Below are 26,525 nucleotides of genomic sequence, written 5' to 3' on the forward strand. Positions count from 1 at the left end.
GGAGTCAAATCTTAAAGATTTAAGATCTGACTAAAATAACAATATGGAAAGTTAGGAGACTTTACTACTTTCCAGGTGATGCTTCTGAGAAATGGCAGAACCAGCACGGAGAAGGTTTCACTGGCACTGCCCATGCAACATGTCTTAGAGGGACCAGTATATATGGAGCTGTCAACATACCAGCCCCGTGAGCACTAAATTAAATTATAAAAGTTGGGAGCATAAAATATAGCTAAACCCCAAAAGAAATAACCTCTTCTCTTTTGCTATTAACTTTTATGTGAATTAATTACTGGAGCATGACAAGCCAGGTGACCAGTTTAGGACGCTTTGGTTTTGGTTGGGTGGATGGGTGGGGTTTTGGTGTGGTTTTTTTTGTTTGTTTGTGTGTTTGTTTTTACCATGTTCTTAACACTTTTTAATTTTGTACTATAAATTATTACTTTTCGGCTATCAGTAAGAAAACCACAGCTTGTAAGCACTGACATTGCCACCTCAACCTGCAGCAGACATCGCCACCACACAGGCAGAGGCGAGTGCAGCAGCACTTTGTGAAGCTCTCAGCTCTATCGTAAAGGGGAGCAAACAATATTAAAAAATTCTGGAACTTTCACCAAGAAAGTTTTTCTATTCAGTCTTAGCATCTACACCAGATAATTCTAGATCAAATATTTACAAACTGAATCATTCATTTTACCACCTACTTAAAGCTCTGAATTAGTAGCTGAAAGCCATGTATTCCTTATACTGGAAGCACTGGACCACTGTTACAGTTAAAGACTATTCAAAAATTAGAGAATTTTATGGAACAATGCCAACAACAGAAGATGTGTCAGTAAAAATAAACTTAATGTAGAACGTGGCTTGCATAGAAACAACATATTTTTTTCTTGTGCTCAAGTTTATACTTTTAAAATAGATAAATTGCTGCTATCACATTCAGCTCCCTCCTGCTGATATTACAGTTACTAAACTAGAAATTAAAAGAGGTATATTCTGCTCCCAGCTCTGCTGCTGATCTGTTGTTCAGATGTGTTGTTCAGGAAGCTTCACCTCCTGATGCCTTCCCATTTTTATTCTTGACATTTGTTACTCATTCATTAATTGCAAGCTTTTCCTGCCAAGGCTTGTGTCTCACTATGGGTTTGTACAGTGCCTACCACAACAACACAGCTAGACACTAATGGAATGTAAATGCATGACAGCCTCTAGAGGAATGAAGTAAAGGAAGAAGGGGAAGTGTTCTTGTAATATAGAAGAGAGATGTACGGAACATTTCTCCATATAATTAGCATTCTCATAAAATGAGGGCCAAGAAAACTAAGTTATTTAGTTTAAACACTGTGGGAACCATTGATATTTGCATTTGCATTTTATATTTTGGTCTGCATTCATAACTTCCGTTAACGGGTCATCCTTCCCAAAACACATTTGGGAGCAGACAAAGGTCCCAAAGTGAAATCTGAGATTCTTTGAGGAGTTCCAAGTGCAGTCTGCTTCACAGGAAAGAAGTTGAAATATTAAGACCAATGTTTGTTAATGGAAAATTCATCCTACTGAAGAAAAAAAGGCTGAGATTTTGCAACAGAGGCCATCCATAGCTGTCAACAAGATCACAAATATCCAGGACTGCTGGAATAACACATGATGAGAGAGCACAGTACTAGTTACCCAATTCACATTTAAAAGTTTATATTCATAGCTATAAAGAATAACACCTTTTCCTCCTTGTCGAAAGGTTAGATTCATCAGCAGTTTATGGCTTTTTTTTTCCTTCTTCTTTCAAGGGTACTACTAAGGAAAGTAGAGTGGTGCTTCAGCCTTTAACATTCACATTTCATCAGGCAATCACTTTGTTCTAGATGGGGAAGGAGTTTCACCAATGGAAGTAAAATAGGTTTCCTGAATAAAAAGTATAAAAGCTCAGTTGCACTCACTAAAAAAGTCAATGAAGAGAGCTCCACATTTGAAACAGGTTTCCTACAATACAGACCCACTATATCTCACAGACATATTCAGCAGATCAATTAGATAATGCTTGTTAAGTGGTTCGAGCACAGAAAAGTTCACACAAGCACTAAAGGTTACTACTTCAGAAGTTGAACAGGTTTTGCATAAGTTCTGCTAAGAGAACATTACAGTTCATACAAGCTATTTCTGTTTTTCCTATTATTCCTAAGAAATAATGAGTTTGTTAAAATATGCCATAAATTCATCCATATAATTTACAATGCTGTTCCTACAAAAACTTCACTTGTTAACAGACACACTTTGATCAAGTTACCTCATTTTCTTAACTCAACAGCAGAAGTGCCCTGTTTCTTTTTCCTAAAGGGATAAATGGTTTCTATGTACCCATAATTTATGAGTTTAATCTACTTTATGTATTGATTTTTTTTTACAGTGGGTACACAGTAATGTTGAAGCAGATTGTAGTAGAGATTTACCACCTCCTAACTGTTATATATTATTCTTCTTTTTATTAAGAGTGTTATTTATATCATTTGTTCAACACTTCATTTGCTGATCAATTCCAGGGCTTTTGGAATGACAGCACGTGAAAGAAAAACTCATCTGAAAACTATGCAGAGCTCTGAAAGCTCTCCAACACCCCGTCAACATGGGTACTGAACCTACTGAATTTTGGCAGGCAGTGTTTTGGTTTTGTTTCTTAGTTCTGAAACCCTGATGCAAATGGGTATGAATGTATGACATCTTTTACTACGTTCAACACTACTGTCCAATATACGCATTCCCCTTGCGAAGTTACAGAAAGTTAACTTTTCCTCCTCAAATATAGAACAGTGGCTCTGTCAGTTCAACAAAACCCCGAGATGATGCCGAACAGCTGGTAAGGAGGGACTGCTCTCAGGCTTTGCCATTTGCTCTGTTTAGTCTAGAGTACAGATCCCTCATTCTCTCTAGGACATACTTGGCAGATTTCAGTAATCCGATTAGCTTTAACAAAACTAATCTCAAGTGTGTGAGAGTTCCGCAACCTGACTGAACATTAAATATCACATTAATGGAGTCTTCAGGGAGCACCCAGAATAATGGAAGCATCAAAGAAAAGTGGGAGGTCTATGCAGAAATCCCCACTTCTCCTAGACACACCTACTCACTACACATGACAGACTGCTGTATGAAGAAATTGTCGCTAGTACATTTGTTTGAGGTGCCAAGGGATCAAATGTACTTTCTTACTGTTTTTAGTTCTAGTGTAAAATGTTTTTAGAGTAACATTATAGAAATGTTTGACAGCATAGCTTCCCCTGAGCATTACTCAACAGACAAGTTCAAGAAGAAATACGCTTCCCAGCCACACATCTACCACCCTCCTTCCCATTCAGTTCAGCCTTGTCCACTTGTATGCCACCCTGTCCCTCATGCTACAGCAATTCTTGGGAAGGCAATGATGAATCAGTTGAGCCAAGTTAGAAAAAAAAGAAGTGAGAAAACACGAATTATGCTACCCTTAACATCTAATCCAGTCACTTTTCTCATTCACTGCGAAGCCCGATGACACTTGTTTGCACAGCTTTGTTAGCTATGTGCACTGCAAGTGTGTGAACACTCTTAAGTAAGCCATATCACGAAGCTTCACAAGGGTCAGGAACTAAGCAGTGAACCAGGGCTGTCCCAGAGCTCTCATGATATAATGAATTGTACTTTGTAGGAGGGATGTGCTCAAATTTTTCTAGAAAGTGAGAGGGGACCAGAGGACCAGGAAAATACAGGTGGAAGGAGGAGAACTCTGGCACCTCAGACACTTCAGGATCAGCCCTGAGGAACTCTTCCAAGCACTAAACTGACTCAGGCAAAGACTTGACAGTATACTAAATTTGTCAAATTACGTAACTTTTAAAACAGCAGGCGTGATTCTAAAAAAATCATCTATGATACATTTCAAAATTATCACTTACGTCCCAAGTGGTGAGCTGTAAGCCAGATGCCTACAGAAATGGAAGGGTGCGCTTAGCTGACTGAAATGACAGCCCTGGTCCTCAAGGCTAAAAGTAGATGGGTTGTGTTGGCTCACTTCCAGGAAAGGGTAACGGGGAGGACAATGTCCTGGGAATGTGCCAGAGAAGCCACAGGAGGGCTGGCGTTTATCGAATCAAGAGAATTTTAAGAGTAGTCAAACTACATGTGTCAGACTTGGAAAGGCAATATAGTTCATATCTAGGAAGTAGGCTTCTATACGACACTAAAGCGGGTCTTGTTTGCTTGTTTTCAAATCACTTACTAAGGCAAGACAGAGCCTGTGAAACTTTACCATCCAATAAACATCCATACTGGTATGGAAATATGGATGGCATGGAAGAAGGTGAATCATAAAGTGACCTAATTCATCTTTTGCCAGTAATGAAACTAAGGAAAGAGACTAAAATGATTCACTAGCATTCCTAATGAACCCATATTCCATATATCTTCTGTGTGAGAACTGACAGAAAAGTTCAGTGTGCTACAGCACCCAAGCAAAGACAACAAAAGGACGCTGAGCACTCGGTTCCTCTATTTTGCGATCTTTTCTGTAGTTTCAAACAAAACTAAATGTGAGCCTTCTGCACATCCTGTAAATGCATCAGCCATCAGCTAATTTTTGCATGAATGCAGGGCTGGCAGAAATGATAGTCCAAGTCCGAGTGATGAATAAAACTCTTGGTTACAAAGGAAGGGGACTGGAAAAAAAAAAAGGATTTTACACTGCCAGAAAAGTCATAAAGAGACGTCAGAATGTGTGTAAATTACTGTCACATTGATATTAAAGGTTGGTTTCTCTACTAGACTTACGTAATGGGACCTCAGTGTGAACTGCTATGAAATCCACCATGAGTAGGAAAATGAAGATATGTAACCCATGCTGAGAATCAGTAGGTAAAGAAAAATTTTCCACAGTTGACATATTTTGAAAAGAAGGTAAAATAATGGAACAACTGGGTGAGTATCTAATGCATTTAAGCAAACATGCTCAGCTTGAGAAACAACCTGGATAATCTCACTTTCCTCTAATTCTTTCCATCCAAAATAATCAAGCTAGGTCCACAGCACATGAATATGGAAGTCCCGACCCTTAACCAAACCGGAAAAAAGTCTATTCGTTTTTGGCCAAAAAAAGACTGAACTTAATCCAATCCACATAATATTCTACCAACAAAACAAAACCAACCAGCCAAACAAAAAAACACACACACAAAAAAACATCTTGCCAAAGCTAATCCCTCCTTGACCAGGGGTGGGTTTATTTGCATTGCAGTTTTTAGCACAGATGAGTTTGTTGAATGATTTTGCAGAGCACCTCTGGGAAGGCGGGGGAAGAAGTAACAGCCTGATGAGTCCATGTCTCAAAACAGGGTAACAAGAGTCCATGTCTCAGAATTGTTTATTTCTTCAAATTCTTAGTATATGCAAAGGGAAAAAAAAAAAAGTCTAGCTAGTAGTTAATAACAGATTCTCTTCTTATCCCCCTGCTATTTAGGATTCACAGATCAGAGGTGCTGTTGGACTATGCTAAAAGAAAAAAATATATGTATATATATATATACTATACTTGTTTCCAGTCCTCTACAGACACAAAGGAAGAATACTGAGCTTTCTGGTATCCTGCTGAAGGAGAAGCAGATATCCCACAGTGACTTGGGTTTCAAAGGAAATTACAGCACTGCTGAAGAACTGAAAGAGAGAATACTGTCACTGGAGAATAAATTCAGACTTTGAACTGAAGTGTAAACCACTTTCCTTCAGCTCTCCAACATATTTAGCATAACCAGACTGTTTTGCTGAGGCTGGGCTGCCTGCGGGATGCTCAAATGCTCCAGATAACTATGGCTGTTTCCCAAACAACTTACTAATGGCCATTCCTTCTACACTTTCTCATTGTCCAGGGCAGCAGTACCACCCATTTACAGAGCCCTGCACTATTTTCAGAGACTACTATTTTTACTTAACTTTCAAACAATTCCATGCAATTCACTTACTAGTCTGAGAATTCTCTTTTAAAGCTGTTAAGACTGGCAGACAGAAAAAGTATTTTCTATTTATTTTGAGAAGTCTGAAGCATCCTGTACAACATTTACCCTTGAAATTCTGACATTTTGTCAGGGAAAAAAAAAAAAAACCACAAATTGACCATGGTATATCCTACATAATTTATATACAACAATAACAGAACTATATAGACATAGAAATTTATATATTGCTAATGATATTTTAAAATGTATTACTATTGCCTTTGATTTTATTTATTTATTTATTTTTTACTTACGTAAGATAATTTAATTATTCCGTGTGTTTCCATGTAGTACAGGAGCCAGTGCACGGGTTATTACTGATGTCTGGAAACACATGACAGAAGTTATACTTCTTTTACAGTAATTTCTTCTTTAAAATAACTAAATAAATAAATAAATAGCCAAAGCTGAGTTTCTGAGAAAGGCTGAAAATAATAATAGAAGTGAGGAAAAATATCCATGTAACATTTTGTCAAAAGATTAAATACCAGGCCGTTCTGGTGAAGGTGCTCTTAACAATAAACACATTCAAAGAAGGCCATACCTTAAAGCATTTCTTCTCCTTTCATCTCCTATAAAGATATTAATAATCATGATATTAAAGATATAAAGATAGTTATAATCATGGAAAATATGGGTTTAATGCACCCTTTTTACTTGAAGGAAATATTCCTTCTTCACCTAGTTTACTACAAGATGTTATAACTACTTTCCTCATTGCACTGTTAGTTGCTATTTTCATTGTCTGTTGAAGGAGGAAGATGGGACTGCTTACTGACAGCTACTCTGTTAGCAAAGAATCATTTTTTAAGAGCGGATAAGGATAACAGCAGCAAGCTGTCAAATCAGATGGAAACAGCTTCTAGTATTTCCTTCCAGCCAAGTGCACAGAACCAGAGCACACAAGCTCTATGCTTACAGGCATGGATTTTTATTTATTTATTTCATATCACAGGAACAATTCTTGGGTGAGCAAAATTTGGGTACTTTGTCAAAAAATTTTAAACTGGGGACAAAATTAGCTCATGAGTTTTTGTTTTGTTTTTGCTATATTTGCACTTAAAACAATTTCTAAATTAAATACATTTGATTGCTGTATTAGTAACAGCAAACTAAAGAGGAACTTAACCCTTCAAATGATTCAACGTGGATAAAAAAAATGAAATTTTCTATTTTAAAACATATTAAATACAAAGCTTTTTTTTTGCCATTCAGATGAAAAAACAAGCATACTGCTGCATAGATGAGATGCAATAAGCTACATTTGCCTTTAAAAAATTAAAAATTCCTGAATTTTATTTAGCCAATGGCATTACAGCAAACTAAACTCCAAACTAATAACATAAAATGGAATGTAAACTATACATGAAATAAAAATGCAATTAGTACTTCTTATGACTACTCAAATGAGTATATAGCTACTCTGTACATTTTTTTTTCAACTGAGAAGCTTCACAATGGCTGAATTCAGACTCATGTCGACAGTCACATGCATGTACAGAGGCAGTCCTTGCCAATCCTATGCTAAATCGAAGATAAGAAATGAAACAAACAAAAAGGTAATCACCCATGAAGTTCCAAGTTTTAGTTCCAACTAAAACTGACCAAGGCTGAACGCTATGCCAAAAATGCAATAAATAAATAGATAAAAAGCAAAGCAAGTTCTACAAATCTTCTACACATGCAAATATAGTAGGATGAGGCAGAAAGATCTCACAACCTTGTCAAAAATGAAAGAAAAGTAGGACAGGTAAGGAGCACTATGGTCAAGAAGAGTATTTCATGATTAGAATATCTTCTGAAAACATTAAGCACAATTGAAAAATTCATACTGAGAACTGAAGTAGAGGAAAAATGGAAAGATAGAATGTATGTGGCTCTATATTTGTACAGAAAAACATATGTACTCTTCTATGTCAACACCATGTCTTGGTCTTAACTGCTGCCTGCTGAGAACAACATGGTGATAGATGTTTAAAAGCAAAAGTGTCCTGAATGGCTTTGCCGGGAGGGATTTTTTGTTTTTAAGTCTTCATGTTAATCACATATCAGGAAAATCTATGCAATTTGACTCCATCAGTAAAGTTTATTTTAACAAAACTTAACCCACTCACTTCAACTTTGTTTTCATGCAACAGATATTAAGGGTGTTGGGATTTTTGTTGTTGTTGTTTGTTTGTTTGTTTGTTTTCTGCAGAATAAGAATGACTATAATCAGGAGGCCCAGTCTTTTTATCATAACAGAAAAACTGACTCAGGAAATGACTATAGCACATATTCAAGTCCCACTAACCTGCCCAAGATGTTTCATTAATACTAGTATGTGATGGAACAAGGACAAACATCTGAGCAACGTGAAAAGCTAGTTCTGAACGCAAAAGCTGTAATGCCAACTTCAGTCAGTGACACAAATACAGGGCTTATCAGACCAGGTGTAGGCACCACAATAATGTCATAATACTGCTTCTGGAAGAATCTCTTTCCTGTTACATAACCCATTGCAAAAACAGTAGTCACATATATGAATTTAGTAAGACTTGAATACATGATTGAAATTAAGTATCCGGTGAGGAACACTACACCATTTGGTGCAGCAAGTCAACTAGTTTCAGGAAAGATCTTCAAAGTTCACTTACAAATTTCATGGTAAAAAACAGAAGACTAAGATTGACTAAAATTTCATCAGTAAATATGATTAAGCAATGGATATCTCTGCAGCACTCTAACAGCCTAAGCCTCTCTGTTATTTTCCATTTTTTTAATCAGTGCCTTTAACAGTACAGCAAACATATCTGAACATCAAAGATCATTATGATGTGGACTCCAAGGTACAACATGGCCTTGAAGTAAAAGATGATGCTTTTTGAAGCCTACTTTTGGTGCTAAAGAGAAAACTTTAGCTAACAAGATGCAATGTCATTATAATTTCATATTAAACACAAGGTAACTATCAGCACAGAATGACTCACAGTCTAATTGGAAAAGATGTGACAGCTACCACCCATTTTTAACTTTGTGGTTTGTTTTTACGTTTTGGGAGGCTTCCTTCATTATAAAAGAACACTCAAATAACATTAACTGCTTTACATCAGTTCGGCTGCTCATTAAGTTGAAGGTAGCAGAGAGAAACGCTTGCGCCTTTCCCTCCCTAGTGTCAAAACATGCATACAGCCACTTCAGGATCTATAAACTGCATTAATCAATCCTGCCTATTTTCCCCCCAAGTGCTGACAAATCGTAAGGAGGCAAGGCTCAGATCACTTTAAAGATATTTGAAATACTAGCCATAACCACCAGAGCAGCAGATGAACAAGCCTGGTAAGAGATGCAGCCGTGGAACCCCCAATCCTCCTCCCAACCCCCTCAGGTGCCTGCTGAGCACTGGCCTGGGGACGTGCAGGGCTTGGGGCGGCCTCACCAGGGCCTGCCCGCCTGATTCTCACATGGAGTATTTTTGCTTATTTGGTTGTGGAGGTTGGGTTGTTGTGCTTTTTTTTTTTATTTTCCTTTGACAGATGAAATGAGCAATACATCCTGCTTTTGAGCATTTTTTCCACACTGCCAGTGATTGACAAAAGCAGCCTGGAAAAATGTATCCTGGAGAAAGGCCGTGGCTGCCTGCAGGGGCCGGAGGTCTCACCTGGGGCAGAACACCGCTCCAGGCCTGCGCGGCCTGCAGGGTCCCAGCCAGGGGGCCAGAACAACAGCACTGGCAAAGCACTTAACAACAATTTCTTCACCGAGGATGAGAGGCCACTAAGAACGTTTGTCTGACTGTCCCACAGCAGCAGAGGAGATTAGATTCTTACACACACTGCAACGCAGAAGGCCTGATTATAAACCAGCACCACACGAGATAACTCCGTTTCCAAAGCTGTCTGCTGGCACCAGCACACGGATGCACCTGTGCTAGCGGCTTGCCCCTCGTGCAACCTGATTAGCCTGGCATGTATAAACCTGACACATATTAGCCTGGCACATCAGCTCAAGGCCGTTGCGTGGCGGCATCCAGTCAGGCCAGCACACAGATGGATCTAGAACAAAATGCTCAGCTCCCTGCTTCAACAAAACTGCTCTTCCCAGAGTCCTACTTCTTTATCGGTTCCTAGCGGGGAGTTCTTGACGGGGTCCCTCTCTTCACTTCAGCCTGCGATAGAAGAAGCTTTTGTCCAGAAGCTCCTGACAGAAGGGAGGAGCAGCAAAGACTGCAGGGAGAAGGACCCCACAGCTCAAAATGATCAGAAATGAGAAAATACTCATGAGGAAAAATGGCTGCGAGATGAGGAAAACAGAGAAATGAGGAGTGGCAACCTCTTCTTAGGAGCCTAAAAGGAAGGAAAACACTTCTCCACTATACCATTTGACTGAACAGTCCATTGTCTTTCTGTATGAATAGCCTATTTATCACTAGCATTCAAAAAATTAAAAAAAGGAGGCAAACAAAAATAAATTGTTTTTTCTATGTCAACCTCATTTAGTTACTGAAGAGTAGTGTGAATTGTTGATCTCTTAATGCTTTGGCTAGATTGGCAGCCAGTCTAGTCCAGTCAGGCTTGCCTGATTGTATGAGAAATAGAAAATACAATTAGCATAGTCACAGCCAGGGATAATCTAGGAAGTATTCACAATAATGAATAGAGTTGGGTGACAGGTTGCTTTAGCCGGGAGTTTCTGATACCCAGCTTTGTTACAATGTGTGTGGGCTAGTAAATATTCAGCAGAAGTTTAACAGGATATTTTAAGGGGATTTACAGTCAGCTCAGTCATGTCTGTATCACCACACTGACATGCTGTCTTTGCTTTTGCATATATTACAAGAAATTTAATGTCAGCTTGTATGGCAGGAAACCAGACAATCATATATACATTAGTCTGCACATACTGAGATGTGTATGATAAAAATAGCTCGCCTTGTCTCCTGGGAGTGCAATATACAACAGTCTGATTTCCAGACAACACTGTAGCCAATCCTAAAAAAAAAACCTAGAATTTGTATTTTTATCACAGAAATTGGCTCAAAACAAGCAGACAATTACTAATGCAGTCTGGGATATCTGGGCATCCCCAACAAGAACAAAAAAGGAACATACTCTAATCTTTTAATACACACTCTTTTCTTCCCAAGGAATGCCAACTTTTTAATGCAAGCTTTACATTGTCACTAAACTGGTAAGTCTCACTCACTGCATCATATCAGTGTGGCATGCTGTCTTGCTGTTCAGTTCCTTCTCATGTCTTGCCCTCATGCACTCAACTAAGTTTTAGAAAAAAAAAAAAGTAACATAAATTGGACATGCTTGTTCACACTTAATAAAAAGTCACTTACTGCAGCAACAAATTTAATAGTTTTAACTACATTTTTACCTAGGGCAATAAAGCACAAAAAGAAGAGTTACAAAGTCAGACTGATGATTGACAAGCTACTCTAATGCTGCTTTGCAAGGCATCTCATCTGCCAAATCCACTTTTACGCTCCCTATCAGCTCACAGTAACATCTGCATTTGCCTCTTATCATCACAGCTTTTAGACTATGCCACAATGTAGCTGTCTAACCAAAATGCACAGTTCTGTCGGCAGATGACTTTGCAATCATATAATGGGCTTTTGAGCAGAGAACTGGAAAAACCCAAGTGTGATATGCTCAAGCGCTGTCAAATTTTTCTTTCACAGACAGGCAAAGCAATCAGTGATCCCTTCTCACTTCTGATGAATTGTGAATAACGAAGGCTTAGTCAATGCCTACATGGCACTCACAGGTGGTATTTTGACTGTTCTCACATAAACTTGCTCATGTGCCAAGAGCAGTACAGCCAAGGCAGCTCAGGATCCCAGCTGGATCTGCTGTATATGCTGAAACCACAGAGCCACAGCCAAACATTGCTACCGATCCCTACACTAACCAGTTTACTGCCAGTTTGGATGTGTTTACACTAGCTGCAGTCACATTTCATTACAGCACAGATACAACCTTGGAAAGAAGTAGCTGGGCAATGTTACCAATGGCTGACATTTATATATTAACATGAAGGTACACGTACTTGACAATAATTCTTTACAGGGCTTGGATGCAGGAGGAACCACAGTCATTTCCTAGGCTGAATAGTATGACCTCATTTCCTCATTTTTATTATGTAGCATTGACGTTATTTGCGTCAGATAAAATTAAAAAAAAATAGCAACTCCTTAATGCTCTCCCTGGCTACTTTTTATATCTCTGTTCATAGCAAACAGAACATTCAGTGAACGTTAGAAAAAAAATTCCATTAGGGCGATGGATACCAAATGGAAAATTACCAGGGTGGAGCCTGTAATAATCATATTCCATCTTTAATTCCAAAATAAAGAACTAAGATCAATGAAAAAGTAAGTGTCCTCTTACCTTTGGGTCTCACTTTCTGCGCATTAATGCCAAACCTGTGACACCTAATCAAAACACATTCATCCTTTTTCTCGTTTTTACTGAAGCATATACTGCTTTAGACAGATATTCCTGAAGCATCTTCTTCAGAAACAGTTAATGAAATCAGACAATTCAAAGGCAAAGACAGACAAGAAGAAATGAAACATTTACCATGAAGAGCAAAAATTACCTTTAGCAGGGTTTACTTTTATCCCTGACCTATACAGCATCTCCTCATTCTGCCAGTCCCCATTCCTGACAACAGTCTTGAGTCCATAGAAAACAATCAATGCAGCAGTGGAACAAAAGACCAAGTTCTTCAGAAAGCGCTTTTGGGCTTTGACATAAAGGGCTCTGACACCTACTGTAACCAGCAGGCAGAAGCCCATACTAGGAACATACAGCACACGCTCTGCTATTACAAAGCCAACATAGAAAAATAGGTTTGTGGCAGGAACGAAGGGCACTATTAACAAAGACAGAGACAGAATGACAATGTTCTCAGTTGAAGGAAGCTGCAGTTTCTGAATTTCATGCCTTTTTATGCCATTCTCTTCCTTTGATGCGAAGCTTGACTTCCCCTCCAGTGTCTTATATTCCACCTCTGAGTGACAGCTATGCCCATTAGCATTCTGCTTGCCATTCATTACACTTTTCCCATTGCATTCTCTCTCGTTGCCGGAGCCCTTCAAGCTAAAGCAGGCGAGGAGGAGGAGTCCAGCATAGAAGGCCACAGTGTGTAGATTCCTCCAGTCGCTGACTGCTTTCAGAAGAGGCACGGCATCCATGGACCAGTCGAAGCTGAGGGTGTCTGGGCAAAGCAACAGCCAGAGATTCTTGGTCGGCAGGTAAAGGAAGGTGAGCGTTCGTGTGAGAAAACTGTCCGAGTCAGCTGCTGGATTGTCAGAGTTGGAGAAACTTGGGGGCTTGTTGCCCATCCAGTATAAGCGGACACCCAGCAGTGCAGTCCCCCAGGAGGTCAATAATCCAATGCTGAAGAAAAGGCTTAAATTCTTCCTCTGAAATAAAGAAAATAAAGAATCATGAGTATAAATTGACACCAGCTATACCAGGTATTTAAATCATAATTCATTTTAAATCATAAAAAAAAGAAATCAAGAAATATCTCATACAACTGTTGGTGTTTTTTTTTTTTTCCTTGTAATAAAACTCAGGTATTGTAAGTCTGATGTTTGGCTCACAAAATGTTGATGTATGCTGTTGACCATAAACTAAAAGAACAAGCTCTTCCATTTGAACTGTATCAAGGCTGTATCAGAATCAAGCCTTGAGATCTTAGGGCTGCCAGTCCTTGCTTAAGACTTCCCCAAAGTAACTGAATAATGCTCTGAAAATTCTTTATTTTAGAGTAATTTATGGAACCTTACAATGGTTTCCAAATAACCTCCCAAATCCTTTCTTTGCTTCTGGTTATGGCTAAAACAACAGTTTGCCTCAACTCGATTTGAAATTTAGAGAATGTTCCAGACTAATTCTCCCTAATGAACATCTTTCCTAAAGTACCATCTTATGTATTACGTCTAACAAACAGATACACTTTCCAAGAAGGCAAGACAGGAAAACAGACACAGATTCCATGTTTAGGTCTTCCTTTCCAATTAATTACAATGATCATCTGGAGCCTTCAGATGTGTCTGTTACATAAAGCTCCATTTCATTTTTGCGTCTCACAGCCAAATATGTTTTGTTGTTGTTGTTGTTTTCTTTTTTTTTCGTGAAGCACACCATATTAAACCACTGCGTTAAAACCTTTCACACCTTTATACCCATCTAAATAACAATATGTGAAGCATTCAGATGTCTCCGCCTACTCATGTCATCATACTAGCAACTCTAAGAACCACCACTTATTTATGGAATAACTCAGTATTTGCCAGCTGGAGCTGCTTGTCAGGCTCTCCCCCTCCCCATTAGAAAACACATACTTATTCATACACTTGCAGAAACATACCACTTCTCCCTGAACGAGAATCAGGAAGCAAGGCTTTCTCACCTATTACTAGGATTGATGAGCTTAAATTCTGCTCTCAATTACATGGGCACCCTAAATGAAAGCTGTTTTGGATTACTCTCTTTTTGCAGAAGTATCTGTGAAAGCTAAAATAACGTGTAATTTTTGTATTTCCATTCCTCAGATGCCTTCTTTAAGAATAGAAAAACTATTTGCCAAATAGCTCCAGACACAGTGTAAGCACTTTGATATTATTTCCCCCCATTATTACAAAGAATTATATGTCAATCATTTTTCATTTTATTAGGTCTGGTTTTTTCCATCTCACACTATGCATTCCTGGGATAGTTATTCACTGTTTCTTCATTTACTCAGAAGCAGGACCTCAGACTGGAATGTTTTATCTTATTTCTTTCAAGCAGTTCATTTTTCTCTTTTGTGGGGGGACTCTTCTCTTGATATCATGAAATACAGATTGTGTTGCTCTATTTCAGGTCAATTGTTAACAGTTTTCTATTGTCATGTAACCAATGATCCAGTAACCTGATGTTACTGGATGTGGTCTAGTCATCATAACTTATCTACTTAGTTCAAGAAAAAAATTATTCCTTTTCACATTTCTGTACAGCTTCACCTTGTGAATTTTAAAGTATTTAGTGTCAGTTAGATTAACTCATTCAACTTTGAGGAGATATGGAAGAATGCAAAGGAGGCATTCGTAGAGAACAAGTGAACAAATTCGTAATGAGAATGATTTATGTATATTGCATGAAATGCACATAAAAATGCTGCACTTTTTATACATAAAGCAAAGTCTGAGTCTATATGTTTCATTTGCCATATTATTTTATTATTTTTGTATATTTCTATATACTGGAAAATCAATATTTTTTTGGTAATAAACCAATCGAAATCCAGATCTACGCTTTATGATTAATATATTCCCTGGAAAGCCTACTGAAACAACCTGCTTCTATACGTAAGCTGGATAATACTTTGCAACCTATCTCAGACACTGTTCTACCCCTAGCTGCCAGAATTGTTCAAATGCTTCTAACATTATAAAGCTGCATAAACTAGTTATCACCAAAACTCCCACCTAAATTTGTATTCAGAATAAGAAGATTATCCATGTTCATACATTTTGCATGTGTGCCGTTGTAGTCAAAACTTATGGTCCTGATTCAACTTTCCCTTCCATTCCCATCATATTTTGGTACATTAAATTCCCACCACCGCCACCACCAGCAGCTTTACTATTTTCAAAGTTGTTTTCTTCAAACACACAGATGAACAACTTTCATATGTTAAATGTGACACCCCCTTTTCTTTTTCTCTCTTTTTATATACCCTTCTATAATCCCTGAAGAGGACTACAGGAGGAGGCCGCTTAGAAAGGGTAAGAAAAAAAGAAATAAAAAAGAAAAAAGCTGGGAAGTGGAAGATCGGGGTTCCTTTTTATTTGTTTGCTTGTTCAATTAGGAATTCAGAGCAGGTCTTTGCTGGAAAACTACACAGCACTAGAAAAATTAAGACATCCCAAATACTATGCAAGTGAAACTTGATTAACAGACAGGAAGTGAGCTTTCAGGATTGCTTACTTAGACTGCTTTGTTATTTTGTTAATACTTAACAACAAGAGGGAAATCTCCCTTCCCTAAAGTTCTAACAATTGCACTTTTCAACTAAATGGTAAAGAAAGTTCAAATTACAAAGTTCTTCGACAAAGCCATACTGCAGCAGATATGCCATTCCTCGTGGTTAACAGAGAAACCTGCTAAAAACTTTCAGATCTTCATACATCATAAAACAGTAACAATGAAAAGTTTGCCTCTTGCTCCTAGCCCTAGAACGCAAACAATCCGTACCTCAAAGCTAATCCATCCTCGCTGCTACAGTAATTATTTACAGCCTTCCCTTTAAGCTTAAATTTAAGATCTGTAAGGTCTGGACCCTCTGACTTTTTGGATCTATAAAGAACGCTGTATTTCTATACGCAGTATTGTGTTTCATGCTTTAAGAACACTTTTCTTTTCATTAAGACTTTACACCAGTGTCAAATGAAATATCTAAGCATGCACTCGTGGAGCTCAGAGGTATCCAGGTAGGTGATTTTCCACAGCAACATGTCTATTTATCATGCTGCAGAACACCGGATAACTAGAGAAGGAGCTCTGGCAGATTCCTGAGCTTAATTAACAGACTAGAGGAGTGGAGTGCAGGTATCCTCTTGTTGCCTTAGAGACGAGTGGTTTGCATCCCTCCACTGAGGCTTTTTGATCCATGGGTCTTCTCAAAAGCCAGAGGCTTTACATCTTTTTAAAACTAACTACATGTTAACTACAGTTACCAGTAACTTGTGCAACACTGAGCTACCAGTGTAAATTTTTTAGTTTCAGAGAAGATCCTCTGGATTTAGTCTAAAACCACAACTAAAATCCTCCCTAACACCGAACACTTAAACTTCTGTCATAAAAACTTGAAGTATGATGCTTTTTTTTTTTTTTAATCACACAGATAAAGCTGGCTAAGAAGGAGAATGACAGACTCATTTTTCCTCTCTCAACACGTAACCTCATGCCTTTTGCACAGCTTTCACCTGGCTGCCCTAGTATAGTCAGGTATAACTGGGCTTAGCTCACATTTCAGCTTTACTTTCCTACAGGCTTTGTATAGAAAGAAAAAATAAGTGGGGAAAAAACATCAACAACTGCTTACAGCAATTTATTAAATAATATAATTATTTATTAGGCCTTAGTAGGCCTTTGTCTGCACAAAGTCCTTTCAAAACGATCTCTACTCCCATCAGCACTTACACCAGCAACTTGTCCCCTGCATCTCCTGACAGCCCGTGCTCCTCTGACTGCGGACTTCTAGTGTGGCCCAGCAGCAGGAAGAGATCCTCGGTAATGCTTGGCAGCAAGGCTTTGGATTACTGTACTCATGAGTCCTAATCCAGCCCATCTGCCATATGTTTTGACACCCCCATAAATCCTCTAACCTTTCATAAGTAGCCATTTTCTTCTGGGGAAAAAATGAGCACTGATTTAGATCCCATTTAACATCTCTCCTGCCTGCTAACAGTCGAGCACCACCACTGCAATTTTAGTGTTTGTGACTGCAAAAGCCTTTTTCATCTCCCTACCAAAATCCATCTGCATGACCCACCCACATTGTACGTTTCCCTTACATTAAATCCTAATTCCTCACTCCATTATACTGCTCTTAAATATGGCACTGCAGCAGATTGCTTGATTGGGCAGCCCTGCCAAAGCTCCGTCATCACCTAAGCAGTATCCAAAGCATTTTCAAAGATGCTGTTCTTTTAACCTCACCTTGTCCATCTCACACAGCAGCATTAACTACGGCATGCGGTCAGACGGGCCAGATATCAAAATCACCACGGTTAAGCACACACAGGTTGTTATTTTTAGAAGTCAGGAAATGCAGAAAAGAACATGGGTAAGTCACCAGGCATTACTCACATGAGAGTTTCTTTTCCAGCTTAGAGCTCCTTGAAAATATGTTGGCTTAGGAGCTGGGGCTTCCCGAAGAAGCGGGAGGCTGCCAAGACACTAGACGGGACTGACAGTATCTTGTTTCCGAGGCAGGCAGAGGCTCCTGGATCACAGCTCTGCCGACCTGAGCTCATGTTAAGCTCCAAAACCAGCCGGGGCAGGGACAAAGCTCTTTGCCACAGCCCACTCCGGGGCTTCACACTGAGCTGGAAGCAGCTTTCCAGCTCCCTCTCCGCCTGCCCTGTTTGTTCCCGTCCTGTGAGCCACTATACGGGGTCAGCTCATTTACACCGGTCATACAGCAACAGTGGGCCTGGCCTTCCTCCGAGCTGGAGCTCCGTCTGTAGCTCGTCCAATACTGTCACCAATTCAACGACATTTACTTGGTGTTATGAACCCACAGCTCTTCCACAACAAGGAAGTCAGGGCATACATAAAAAAGCCAAAGATTTCGCGTGTATATTTTTCTTGCAATTAGCAAGCAGCACAATTCAAGCAGTGATTATTGGTGTTTACTCACATTACTAAAATTAAAATTGAGTTATAAATAGTGGTATTTAAAATTTACCATCTTCCTCTATAATCTTTAAAGCGGGTCTTTAAATTTAAAAAAAAAAAAAAAAAAAAAAAAACCTCCAGCCTCTCAGCTGAACAAACAGTTCTAAGGACTACCAGGGAAACAATAAATTGTGTTAACAGCAACAACTGCACGAACGACCAGAGGTAATACAAGAGCAGAAGGGACTAGATTAGCTTGATAAATCTGTGAGCATGATCAGTGCAGAAGAGAAGGCTCTCTCTTGAGGATCCGTCTGCACAGCCAAATGCAGTCTGACAATTGGGAAGCTACAGGTATCTGCCTGGGGTTAATCCATCCATCTATGGCAGCGAGAACTTAAACACAGGAGGCTGGAAGCCCACGGGGACTGAGTCATTACTCGAACTGCCAAACTTCTGAGGAACACTGCCCAACCCTGCTGTTACCAGCACACAGGTAGATATGTGGTCCAACAGGCATAGCTTTGTTTAACACGCATTGTTAAAGAGGTTTTGCAGTGAATGGAGGGTGCTGCACTTTATGCACTAGCCAAAATGCTGGATGCTCACCGCACATGCAAGTATGTTGTTGGAAGGCAGAACTGAAATTCTGAGAAAAACAGAGAAATGTTCACTAAAATAATCCTATACAAAAGGCAGGTGCAACTCTGACTGCAAAAAACTGCACAAATGTGAGTTGTGGAAGAAGTGATGGGCTCTTCTCACAAGCATCTGGGATTACATAAAATCACAAGCAGCTCTCTTACGCCACTGCTAAAAAGGCAAATGCTATACTGGGACTGCAAATGAAAGCCTACCCTTCTAGATACGTGCAGTAATCCTTCCAGTCTTCTCAATACTAGTAATTCCTAAAACTATCTGGATCCAGCACAGAGCTATTAGAAATAAATGGAGGAAATAGAGAGAGGTCAGAGGAGGAGAATAAGAAGGGTTCGTGATCTAGAAAAACATGCCCCATGAGGAAAGAATGAAGAACATAAGCTGTTTAGACATGACAGCTGCCTGCTAGTACAGAAATGAATACTGCAAACAGGAAATGAATAATCTGTTTTCTATATCCATGTCCAAAGGATAAGAATAATAAGCTTCAGTTCAAGAAAGGAAGATTCAGGTTACCCATCAGGAGATGCTTTCCTCTGCTAAATATCGGGATGCAATGGAAAAACCTGCTATGGAGGTTGGCTCTATGGCTTTTTCCTGTCATTAAGAGTAGAGTAAATGTCTAATTTGTGGGGAAGATGAAGTATTGTCTCCATTAACCTATCCATACTCCAATCATTTCTGCATTAAGTACCAGAGCTTCCTGCAATCCTACTTTGTCTTAAGATTTGCTTTACTTCAGCAAAAATGTTAAGATGATCCTCACGTTTTGTTCCCCGTCACATTAGCATCTTTTTCACATTTCACACATTTCTAAAATCCATCTTTTACAAACATATCTTTTTGCCCAGTGATTACAAGCACGTGCAAATCCATGCCATTTTTTTAAAAACAATACTAAACAAAACCACTCAATCATATACATTAATAAGTTGCACTCTTGATCTATCATTTTATGGGTGATCTCTGTCCTTAAGACATTCTCACTTCTTGTAGTACATTTCTTAAAACTATCGTATATAAATACTCTTGCAAAATTTAAAAAAAAATGCAAAGACTAATGAAAAATTGTCTGGGAGAGTCAATTATTTCTAACGTGTCCAGTAGAATGTAAAATCTATTTTTTCTATTTCTATATTCTCTCTGCTGCCCTTCTCATCTTGTCCATAAACATCCTTCTACCTATATATGCATACATATTGCATGGAAAAATAAAAATTAATCACACAAAAAGACAGATACTTTGTGTTGAGTGTTTTAGTACAACATCAAACAATGTAAATATTGGTTTCTATTTTCTATAAAAATAATAATAATTCAAGCTTTCTCATTGGTAAAAATGGTGGCATTGATGTCAGCAATTTACACCAAATAATGGCCACATTTCAAACTCACCAAGTGAGAATGTTAACAGCAATACTGACTCTGAAGTTGGCATGTTAATGTTATAGTTCCTTGATGACACACAAAATATAAAAAAGAAGTGAAAGAAAAAAGAGTAAAGTAAATAACCCAAGTAAGGTACTGCAAAAAGCTAACAGCATACAAAATGAGAAGAAAAACATGCCTGAGATTTTTACAAACTCATTATCAACATGCCACAAAACCCAAATAACACACACAACATGACAGGACTTGGCTTTGCCTTTGCAACCGTTTTTTGAACAGCGATTCATGTAAGGTGAAAGGGACCTAAGGGAAAATTCACCTCTGCTGTATGGGCTGCAGGGAAGTCTTACAGTCTCAGAGAAGAGCGTCAGGGCTCAGCCATGGTTTAGCACCTACACTTGAGCAACTTCATGAGTAGGCCAGCAGAGCCCCCTTCCTCCTAGGAAGGAAGCTTTGCCCAAGTCCCACTGGTAAAGCAAAGCCTGAAACTGCTACGTAGCCAGAGTGCCCTCTCGAGTCATGAGTACACCTGAAGATGAGCACTCACAGCTGAGACCAGCAGTGTCCTTTGTATCTCCTATAACATACGAAGGAAATCTGATCTGGCAATGCTTCTGAAATATTCACCCTGTACAAAGTGTTGGCGAGTTACTGAAGGCCTGATCACTTGGACAGATGGTGCATGCACATTTTTTTCTTCTAAAGGAATCATAGAATCATGAAGTTTGGAAAAGACCTCCAAGATCATTGCTTTACAGTATGTATGGGCTTGCTCAGGGAAGAGGAGGCAAAGTACCAAAGGATGCATACAGCACACACTGCAATCCTACTTCCAAACCGACTACCAAAAATTAGTATGGCACATTTCACATGTTTCTTATACTAATAAGATGGCAATAAAGGAATATTGAAACCTAAGAGCCTGATTAATATTCAGTGGAAGAAAAATAAATACTGTAAGAATGTAAACAGGCATATACTTTTTAACTGACTAATGCAAATGGAAATGGATTTCATGAGTAAAAATGTAATTTGTTGCCAAATTAAGACTCTGGTAATGACTTATCAACTTTATTAATCCAGTAGGAGGAAGTCATCAATAACCAATTTCTGTATATGGAATAATCAGCAAGTTGACTCCAGTTTTGACAGAACAATCTATCCAGATGTAATAGAAATCCATCTGCTGGAAGCCCATAGGATGAAAGAAGTCAGTTTCTGCAGTGAAAAACCATCAGAATCTTGTGTTGTTTTTGTTTGTTTGTTTGTTTATTTTCTTATTTGCCAAGTCAAAAATTTAGGTGTTTTGTTTATTTGTACCTTTAAAGTATAGGAAAAGAACAAGCAGAAAAGTTATCTTGAAACTATGTTCATAACAAAGAAAATATATTACAAATTGTAATTCTTTGAGTAATGTTTAAGCACAGAGAAACAGCCAATTAAAACTCCACGTGAAATACAGAACCTACTCATCAGCTCAGAAGGCACTTCAAATTATCAAGGAAGGTTCATTTAAGATCATACAAGAAGTTACTTTTTTCCTTTAAAAAGAAATATTAAAATCTGGTTTGGGTGCAGATATTTTCAGATCTATTGATTCAGCGAGAAAGGAAAAAACAGAGGTAATTGTTTAGTGACTCAGAACATGTTTGTGTGAAAAACTCAATATAACTTTAACAAACATCTCCTATGATCTGGATGCAATCTCTGTTTATTCTATGCTACAGTAACATCACATTTCAAACAATGGGAACCATGAGGAACTGGAGAAACAAAAGGTGATGTGCAATGACCATCAGTCTCAGAAAGCCTTCCAAAAAAGCCTTCCAAACAAAACTTTTGAGATTTAAAGTCAATGCTTGCAGCAGCTGAAAGGTAATTCAAGAAAGAATACTAGCAAACAGTAGGTCAATCCCACTGATGAAAGGTTTGTGTTTCAAGCATATTTTCAGTATATTTCAGGTATATTTTCCTCTCATACTCCTAGTTAAAACACGTAGTCTAGAGCACATCTACATGCCTACTTTGTCATCTAACTCAGCCTTGCCTGCCGTGTAACTACCCAGGTTAGTTCTTGACTGACGGAGGCTGTGGCCTGTGGAGGACCCCCACCGGAGCAGATTCTGGGCCGGACCTGTAGCCTGTGGAGAGGAGACCAGGCAGGAGCAGGTGACCTGGCAGGAGCTGCTGCCCGTGGGGGATCCAGGTTGGAGCAGTTTGCTCCTGAGGGATGGACCCCGTGGTACAGACCCATAACTGGTACAGTTCTTGAAGAGCTGCTGCCTATGGGTAGCCCACGCCAGATCAGTTCACCAAGGACGGCATCCCGTGGGAGGGACCCCACAGCACAGGGGACGAGAGTGACCAAGAAGAAGCAGCGGAGACGAAGTGCCATAGACTGACCACAACCCCCATTCCCCCGTTCCCTGGCGCCGCTCAGGGGAAGGAGGTGGAAGAGGGTGGATGGGGGGAAGGCGTTTTTGGTTTCTTTGTTTCGCGCTTCTCTAGCTTGTTAGAAATAGGCAATAAATCTTACTATCTCCCTATGCTGACTCTGTTTTGCCCGTCACGATAATTGCTGAGTGATCTCCCCATCCTTATCTCAACCCTTGAGCTCTTTGTGTCGTATTTTCTCCCCCTTCCTCTTCGAGGAGGGGGAGTGAGAGAGCGTCTGTGGTGGAACTCAGCTGCCCACCTGAGTAAAACCACCACAGTTCTGGAGATACATGCTTGGACATTTGAAGAATAATACATCGGGAAAAAGAAAACACTCTCAGAAAAAAACGAAATGAACAGCTTCTGTAAGACCTGATGAATAATACTGAGATCTCAGAGAAGTAACACTGGGAAAATTAACATTTTAATATCAATTTCATTTGCTCTTCTTTTTCATTAGATCTGGTTAGTTTCTTACAGAATCGGTTCTGCACAAAGACTAATTTGAAGAAGAGAGCTTGTCATGCCCTATGTTAATTTCTGGGGAAGTTTTTTATATTCATTCCCTATGGAATACACTAGATACAAATGGGAATGAAAATCTATTAGAAAACAAATAGAGAGAACAAATCAAACATTTTGCAGCAAACAGCACTGTCTAGCTACATAAATAATGACTACTCAGTGATACTAGCAAATAGTGTTGCAATATCACCAGAATAGAAAGGCACACATATAAGAATATTTAACCAATAATAAAAACCGCAAAGACTTCAACAAAAAGTTTCCCCAGAAGCATGTTTGAGAAAAATAATAGAATACCTTGAATGGAATGTCTTCTACCTTGTTTCCCTATACATTAAATATGAAGAATATATATATTTTTGCTGCTATTTTTTCTGCGCTCATTTTAAATACCTTTTTAAAGAGTATTTAAAAGGATATCTAAGTATAGCCCTTTAAAAAACATGAATTGTACTGTTAGGGTCTGATCCAGAGACAGAGTTAAAGGTAAAGCAATTACTATCCTCAGTAATGCAAAATCAAATCCCTAATAATTCAAATAAAAAGAGAGCTATGAAAAATAGTGAACCAGAATATGGATGACAAAACTTACTTCATGTCATGGGATTGAAATTGGCATGGTGACTCATTATTGTCCATTAAGCTAATGTGAAGAAATGAGGCAGTGAGCAATCTCCTGTGAACCAACACCAAGATACTTTTCAACCAAACTATTAAGGGGTGAAGTACTTAAAAGAGGTCAGTTGCTGGTACTGTGAGAGGTATGATGAAGCCCCTTAACCAATTATATTAAACTTACTTGAACGTCTGCACTGCTATCTTGCTTGGCTTAAAACGCAATCTTAATACTTCCCAATAGGCAATGATCTGTGGTCTGATTTGTTAGGCTGTAAAACAATTCAGCTTCTATGAGGGAAAAGTAAAAATGCATATATGCTTTTTGAAGAAATTTATATATATATTTATTTATTTATTAAATAGATTCAGTATGTTTATCAAAACATTTGTTTTAAATAAGCTTCTCCACTTTTTGGACCAAACAAAGCAGGAAGAAATAAAAATGGTGCAAATGTAATTGATTTTGCCTGCATATATTCATTCATATTCACACACACAAACACAGCCTTCCCTATTAATTCTCAGTTTGTTGGCCTTCTGCATCGCAGACGTGTTTCAGGCATCAAGGAAGTCAACAGCAACAGTCTTTCCTGAGTGTGACTCCGGTGCAAACAGCCAGCCATTATGAAATTCATTCCAGTCTCATTAATGAGTGCAGTTTGAAAGTGCAGCATTTTGGAACCATAAAGAGATGATTTATAATGAGACTTCACTCGGTGGGAAGGCTGAAGCACAGCAGTTCTCTCTCCAAGTTATCCTAATAGAAAACTATTTAATGAGTGTGGGATTTCTCCGAGAACACAAAAAAAGGCAGGACTTGGAAGAGGATATATTATATTGTATTGTGCAGACACCCACATCACTGAATGTTTCTGCTACAGTAAAACCAGCAAAATAAAAATCCTCAAAGTTGCTTCTATTTTGAGCTTTTGGCTTGTTTTTAATAAGCACTCCAATATAAAACACAGATTTGTAGAGATTAGCAGATCGGCATAATTCAGTATAAAAAAAAAAAAAAGCAAGGTTTAGTGAACTAAACTAGGTTGCCTAAGGTCAGACACTCAATAACGCAAACAAGAAAAAAACTGTGCACTGAAGCAGGACATTGGCTGCCAAGGAAGCAACAAAGGAGCAGAGAGGTAACCTCCCTCAACCAATTCTTCAGGAGGCTGTGGCAGTGAGCGGCCTCTTAGAGCCCTCTCCCCTTCAAGGGAGGCACGAAACGTGCTGTTGAACCAAACTAAATGGCACACAAACATGAGCCCTCGTCTTACTCCAAACCTAGATCAAAGCTGCATCCAGTCCTCAATACTGGTTTAAAAAAAAAAGTTCAAAAACCCATATGCCATAACCATGCATGAGAAGGGCATATAAACGCTTTAAATGTTAGAAACTAATTACCTGGCTTGCTGATTATATTATTGAATTTTCTAATAAAAGGCAGGAGTGGGAAGGTGGAGAGAAGACAACGGAGCAGAGCGTGCCAGACGCCTTTAAATTGACTAACAGAAGCATCACATTTATTTTCTAAGTCGTGAATTTAGACCGTGGCTTCATAGTATGAGAACAGCAATGCTGCTTTAGGAGTTTGTTTGTTTTCTATGGTTTTCAGAGTGCTCAGTTCCTTGTACAAACTGACATTGTGTCAGCCCAATGGAGGGAACGACATACGGGGGTGGAAAGCTGAAGGAAGAGGTGAGACTTTGTTAAGCCATGACTGCTGCCAAAGAGATCTACCAAACCATGACTTCCGACAACATCGTTAGGACAGACGTACTCTTGCCATGTATTGTAGTAATGTGCACATACATCCCTGCTTCTTACATGAGATCTATTACAAGTAGTAAACATTAAGTACAAACATTCCATTTTAATAAGTGTTTTGGGACAAAAAAAAAACACCACCACGAACAACAACAAAGTTCAACTAAACATAAAAAGCATAACAACTTTAAAACAAGAAGTCCTTGAGCCATCATACCTTAAGAAGGATTACATGGCCACAAGATCTCTCCCACCTGGCAGTTTTAAGAACATCCATTTTACACAGGCTGCTTGGTTTCAAGGTCAGTACACAAGCTCCGCAGATGTGATGCTAGGAAGGTTCCAAACTCATTAATCTTGCAGAAAATTCTGTTAATATCTTTTGGAAATATGCACTTCTTCAGTGCCTTGATAACGTTCAGATACTTAAGATGAACTTCTCCACTGCTACATATCTGTTTTGTCTACATTTCCAACTCCCCCTGCCCCTCATCAGCTCATCATTCTTCTCTCAAAAATGCCTTAAGACTCCTTCTAAAACCTCCTTCATCTCTCCCACATGGATGGAATAGTTACCTCAAATTGCTCCCAAAAGTATAAATTTGTCCAAAATTTTGCTAGAAGTACTATAATGAAACTTACCTGATACCAGATCAAGATGCTGCTTCTACAACCAGTTCTGACATGGATGTGCTGGATTACATTAAGCAGACTGCTTAAAAGCCTTTTGTCT

General features: G+C 38.9%; 1 protein-coding gene across 5 annotated transcripts in view; it reads right to left on the bottom strand.

The window, feature by feature from the left end:
* The window catches only part of TMTC2 (transmembrane O-mannosyltransferase targeting cadherins 2), a 253,812-nt gene that overhangs the window by 92,144 nt on the left and 135,143 nt on the right, over nt 1-26,525 (bottom strand). For all 5 annotated transcript variants that reach the window (XM_080569816.1, XM_080569814.1, XM_080569817.1 and 2 more), the window contains one exon: nt 12,603-13,431. In XM_080569816.1, the coding sequence (XP_080425942.1) occupies nt 12,603-13,431 (829 nt within the window). The remainder of the gene's footprint in view (nt 1-12,602; nt 13,432-26,525) is intronic.

This window comes from Anser brachyrhynchus (assembly GCF_964034855.1).
Source record: "Anser brachyrhynchus genome assembly, chromosome: 1".
NCBI classification, from domain to species: Eukaryota; Metazoa; Chordata; class Aves; order Anseriformes; family Anatidae; genus Anser; species Anser brachyrhynchus.